Genomic DNA, 5,917 nt, shown 5'->3' with positions numbered 1-5,917 from the left:
TCTAGAGGCTGGAGTCTGAGATCAAAGTTGTGTGACCCTCAAAGACCCCCCCTCGGTGGCCTGCAGATGACCCCTCTTCCTGCCACGTCACGCGGCCCCCCCTCTGCGTGCACTTGCCTCCGGTGCCCTCGCTGGGTCCAGACCGCCTCTCTTCACAGGGACACCAGTCGTGTTGGATCAGGACCCATCCTCACGGCCTCATTTTTTTTTTTATGTTTGTTTATTTATTTATTTATTTATTTTTAATTTTTTTAGAATATAGAAGATTTTTTTAAGTTTTTTTACATTTATTTACTTTTGAGAGACAGAGAGAGACAGAGCGTGAACAGGGGAAGTACAGAGACAGAGGGAGACACAGAATCCGAAGCAGGCTCCAGGCTCTGACCTCTGAGCTGTCAGCACAGAGCCTGACGCGGGGCTCGAACCCATGAACGGCAAGATCATGACCTGAGCGGAAGTCGGGCGCTTAGCCGACTGAGCCAGCAAGGCGCTCCTTTAATGGTCTCGTTTTAACTTAGTCACCCTTCAAAGGCCCCTACCTCTGACCAGTCACATTCCGAGATCCTGACGTTTAAGAGGACTTTGGAGGGAGACACAGGTTAGCCCCTAACAAGGTGCCAGGGGCAGGAGGAAGGGAGCTGGGGTGGGAAGAGTGCCATTGCCGGGTGGGGGTGGGGTGGGAAGAGTGCCATTGCCGGGTGGGGGTGGGGTGGGGATGCCATGCTGGGGGGGAACTGTGTCCTCTTGCCCCCAGTATCCACGTGTGAGCTCTGGGGCATCCCCCTCCCCGATGGCGTGACCAGAGCCGATTCTGCTTCTGGATTCAGGGTGCCCTTCCCTGCTGGGGGCGGGCAGAGGGACGGGGGCAGGGGCTGCCCCCCCCCCAGGCGGGCTTTTTCCTCCAACCGTCTCTGCCTGCTGCCCGCGGGTCACAGGGCCTGCTGAGCCCTCCCCAGGGTGCCTCCCAGCCCCTCCCATTCAGGGCCCCTGCACAAGGTCCCTCCGCTGGAGCTCCAGGGAGCTGGGCCCTCCCACGAGCAGGGCCAGATGCCTGTCCCTGCCGTGTTGTGTGTGAGGCACCGGCGTTTCAGGACCCCCCTGAGGTCATCCAGGCCAGGAGCAGGTTCATTCTCAAACACGACCCCCTGTCAGGGGCCTGGGCTAGTCCCTCCCTGTCCTGGGCCTTCAGTGCTTTTCCCCTTCCATCCCGAGGTTTGCGGGTCCTGAGACTCAGTGGGCCCAGGGCCAGGTGGGACTGAGGGTGGCACCGCAGGGGACCAAGGACAGAGCTATTTTGGTGAAGGCTTTGCCTCAGGGCCAGCCTGCCTGCTGAGGACCCCGGGGTGGCCTGGGAACTCGTCCTCCACTAAAGGGCCTCCGCGGTGACGGTGGCGGCCCAAGGCCACTGCGGCGATGCTGGGGGCACCAGCTCAGCCTCTCGGAGGCAGCAGGCCCGCCCCGCCATGGGAGCCGAGTGGCTCATTTTGGAATGAGAGACTTTAACTCAGATCCAAGCTGTTTTGTCTCTGAGCAAACCAGAGACCTGAAGTGTTCGTCAAGCAGGGCTGTGAGTGGTCTGGGCGCTGAGGTGCTTTGTGACAGCATGTTTTTTAATTAATAGACTATGTTTTAGAACAGTTTTAGGCCAACAGGAAGTTGAGCCCGCAGTGGAGAGTGCCCAGCACCGTCTGTCCCGCGGGAGCAGCGTCCCCTACCGTGAACGTGTGCACTGGCCTGGTGCGTTTGTCACAGCCCACGGGCCACGTCCACAGAGGTTCTTTCTTTCTTTTTTTTTTTTATTTTTTAATGTATGTTTATTTTTGAGAGAGACAGAGGGCAGGAAAGGGAGAGTGGGAGACGAGGGTCTGAATCAGGCTCTGAGCTGTCAGCACAGAGCCCAACACGGGGCTTGAACGCACGAACCGTGAGATCATGACCTGAGCCGAAGTCAGACGCTCAACCGACTGAGCCACCCAGGCGCCGAATAGTTATTCTTTCTTTTATTATTATTATTAGTATTTTTGAGAGACAGAGAGAGACAGTGTGAGCAGGGGAGGGTCAGAGAGAAGGAGACACAGAATCTGAAGCAGCTCTAGGCTCTGAGCTACCTGTCAGCCACAGCCTGATGCGGGGCTCGAGCCCATGAACCGTGAGATCATGACCTGAGCTGAAGCCAGACGCTGAACTGACTGAGCCCCCCAGGCGCCCCCCAATAGCTATTCTTACCCAGAGTCCGTGGTTTACACTAGGGGTTGTTTTTGGGGTTATCGGCTCTGCACATTTGGACACCTGCACAGCGTCACACGTCCACCATGACAGTGTCACACAGAATTGCTTCTCTGCCCTAAAATTCCCCTGTGCCTCACCTGTTCCCCCTCCGACCCCAGGCAGCCGCCCCTGTAGTGGCATCTGCAGGCTGCAGGTGCTTCCCGGATGGGTGGGGGTCTCAGGCGAGGGCCCCCACCTTCCCCGGCCCCGGGCTCCTTCCTCTAGAGAACGGAGCTAATACTCCCACTCTGTGTTCGGAGGTGAGACACAAAGTAAGAGAGAAAGAAGATCATGAGCTCTGTAACTGAGACAGCATGCCGGGCACTGGGCGGCTGTTCAGCGTTCGCCGTGGCCTTGACTTTCTCTACCGCAGCCACTCGGGTTTCTACAAACGGTATCCTTCAAAGGGCCAGGAGGGCGGCTTGGTGTCAGAGATGTTTAAAGAGTTAAGAATGCAAATAGGAATTTCGAAGGCCGACAGAGTGGAAGGGCATGGCAAGGAGTGGGAACACCGTCGGCAAAGGCTCAGAGGCACAGACGGGTTGGGTGTGGAGTGGGGAGGGGGCGCTCAGGCAGGCCGGGCTAGGAGGGGGACACTGGGCTCCAGGAATAGGGTGCAAGGAAAGTGCTGGCGAGTTGTGTTAAAGAGGTAGGACTTGATCCTGCAGGGGTCCTGCAGGCCGCGAGCAGCCCCGGGGGCCTTGGGGGCTGGTCTTGAGCACCCTCCTTCTCCACGGGCCGTCTTTGGAGCAGGTGTGTGATTTCCTGGGGAGCCACAGGCTTTCATGCCTAACTTACGTGTCTCGGTGAAATGAGCACGGATTACCAGCCCAGGAGAGGTTCCCGGTGCCCGGACCCCGGAGCACGGGCTCCCTGACCTCCTGACGCCCAGCCGCGACGCCCACCCCTCCGTCTCCTCCCCCTGCAGGAGAACCCCTACCTGTGCAGCAATGAGTGCGACGCGTCCAACCCGGACCTGGCCCACCCGCCGCGGCTCATGTTCGACAAGGAGGACGAGGGCCTGGCCACCTACTGGCAGAGCGTCACCTGGAGCCGCTACCCGAGCCCCCTGGAGGCCAACATCACCCTGTCGTGGAACAAGAGCGTGGAGCTGACGGACGACCTGGTGGTGACCTTCGAGTACGGCCGGCCCACGGTCATGGTCCTCGAGAAGTCCCTGGACAACGGGCGCACGTGGCAGCCCTACCAGTTCTACGCGGAGGACTGTGTGGAGGCCTTCGGCATGGCCGCCCGCCGGGCCCGCGACCTGCCCGCGTCGGGCGCCCACCGTGTGCTCTGCACCGAGGAGTACTCGCGCTGGGCGGGCTCCAAGAAGGAGAAGCAGGTGCGCTTCGAGGTGCGGGACCGCCTGGCCATCTTCGCTGGCCCCGACATGCGCAACATGGGCAACCTCTACACGCGCCTGGAGAGCGCCAAGGGCCTCAAGGACTTCTTCACCCTCACGGACCTGCGCATGCGGCTGCTGCGCCCGGCGCTGGGGGGCACCTACGTGCAGCGGGAGAACCTCTACAAGTACTTCTATGCCATCTCCAACATCGAGGTCATTGGCAGGTAAGCCTGCGGGGGACAGCGGTCGGGGGGAGGGGCTCTGGGGTGGCCCCTGGGTCCCGGGGTGTGAGCTGGTGCTCAGGACGGTGCCCGGGTCCCGGGATGCTACCTGGTATTTCATCAAAGGGGCTGCTTATGGTGGCCAGGGCTGCACAGACAAGGCACCTGGGTTTTTCCACGGAGGGAGGTGAATGGTGGATGATAAACGCACCCTCCCCCCCGGCCCCCGTAGGGCCTGGAGGGCTGGAGGGTCTAGCAGAGACCAGGGTTGCTGGGAAGTGTGGGGAGGGCTTGGGTGAAAGCCAGGTGCCCAGGAAGTGACTCAGTGAATGGGTGCTTGTGTCTGGGGGCCCCCAAGACCACCCTCAGGCTCAGCAATTTGCTAGAAGAACTCACAGAACCTAGCAAAACTATTATGCTCACAATTACAGTTTATCACACTGAAAAGAGATTAAGGTCAGCAGCAGAAAAGGTGCCTGGGCGGGCCCCAGGGGACAGCGGTGCCAGCTTCCGGTCGTCTCCCGGTGCGGTCCTGCAGAGAGTCCTGGACCCCCGCGGCCATGATGTGTGATAACGTGTGGAAGAGTGACAGCCAGGGAAGCTTGCCCAAGCCTTGGCATCCGGGGTTTATGTTGGGAGTTGATCACGTAGGCATGGCCGACTCCTGTGTGTTTGACCTTGGTCTCCAGTCCCTTGACCCAGAGCCCCCTGCCGTAGATCACGTCATCACCATCAGCTCTGATCTGTCCCGAGGCCCCAAACACTCTTACGAGGCAACACATTCCAAGGGCTCAGGGGCTGTTTCCCACAAGCCAACCAAGAGCCAGACTTTCCTTCAGGAATTTGCAGGGAGTGGACGACACCCAGCTGCCGAGTGAACCCTTCACTCAGAGCTTTGGAGCAGAATCCGTTGGAGGCCTCTTTTGGGTGGAGGCAAAAGACCATCATAGGTGAAAACAGCCTTTGGTCCCCAGGAAAGATGGCAGATGACTACACGTCTCCCTGCTGGCCCAGGTCGTGCAGAACACGTGCTGGCGTGCAGGGCCACGCCCTCTGTCCTGAGTCAGCTCCGTAGCTCCCTGGTCTGCACTCAGGAGAGAGGCCTGGGGGAGCCTCAGCCCCGCAGCAGTGAGGGGTCATCACAGGGGCCACAGCACGTGGCGCTCCCCCATGTGACTCCTGGCCTGGCAGCAACAGCAGCACTTAGAAGCTGGCTAGGAATGCACATTCTCGGGCCCCACCCCAGCCTTCCAGGGGCGGGGCCGGCCCCTCCGGGGATTCTGATGTGCAGTCAGGTCTGAGGATCACTGGTGTGACGGTTGGGAGGAGGGCTCTGACGCCAGGCAGCCTGGTTGGGTTGCCGGAGCTGGCGTCCACTGGCCGTGAGACTCTGACAAGGGCCTCTCTGTGCCTCAGTTTCCCCATCTATAGAATGGGGTTGATAATAATCATGCCCGTCTCACTGTATGGTGATGATAGTTAAATGGGCCAAGGTGGGGCAAAATCAAGAATCGGGAGCGTGGGTCAGGGAGTAGGGGGCTGACGACATACACCGAGGGCGTCTGCCCACATCAGGCTCCAAAGACCGCCCAAGTCCAGGGTTACTGCTGAGAGGAAAAAGCAATTCACTGGGTGGCGTGTCTGGTACAAGCCCATTTTTGCAGAATGTAGAACACACCTGCGTGCAGAGACCGACATCTGGGGTATAGGTGTTGGACAGAAGCCTGTCCGGGCCCAGGAGGAGCATCATGGGTACAGGGCAGAGGCTGGAAGCTCAGCGTGCTGGCAGATCACCGCGGTCCTGCCGATGGAGGGGGTTGGCCAGGAGGCGTGGGGCTTTCGCTTTCAGCTTGTGTTTGCATTTTATCTTACAAGGCCCACGCACCTGTGTTCCTGGTGGGCCAAGACAAACGCAAGCAGTTGTTTAGGTGGTTCAAGTTCAAGGCCGGCAGGTGCACCTGCAGGGGCCTGTGGTTCTGACACCTGTGACTTCTAACCCTCCCCCACGTGGGGCAGGTTCTGTTAAATCAGAAATGTCCCTGAAACCACCTGATGTAGGGCCGTTGTGGAAGCTGGGACT

The 5,917-nt window shown here is 59.5% G+C and overlaps 1 protein-coding gene across 1 annotated transcript in view; it reads left to right on the top strand.

The window, feature by feature from the left end:
- The window catches only part of NTNG2 (netrin G2), a 78,016-nt gene that overhangs the window by 23,821 nt on the left and 48,278 nt on the right, over positions 1-5,917 (top strand). Inside the window, exon 4 of the mRNA XM_029921053.1 lies at positions 3,197-3,840. Coding sequence (XP_029776913.1) covers positions 3,197-3,840 — 644 coding nt within the window. The remainder of the gene's footprint in view (positions 1-3,196; positions 3,841-5,917) is intronic.

The sequence above is a fragment of the Suricata suricatta genome, chromosome 13 (genome assembly GCF_006229205.1).
Source record: "Suricata suricatta isolate VVHF042 chromosome 13, meerkat_22Aug2017_6uvM2_HiC, whole genome shotgun sequence".
Taxonomy (NCBI): domain Eukaryota; kingdom Metazoa; phylum Chordata; class Mammalia; order Carnivora; family Herpestidae; genus Suricata; species Suricata suricatta.
This window is presented reverse-complemented; position numbering and strand designations above follow the sequence as displayed.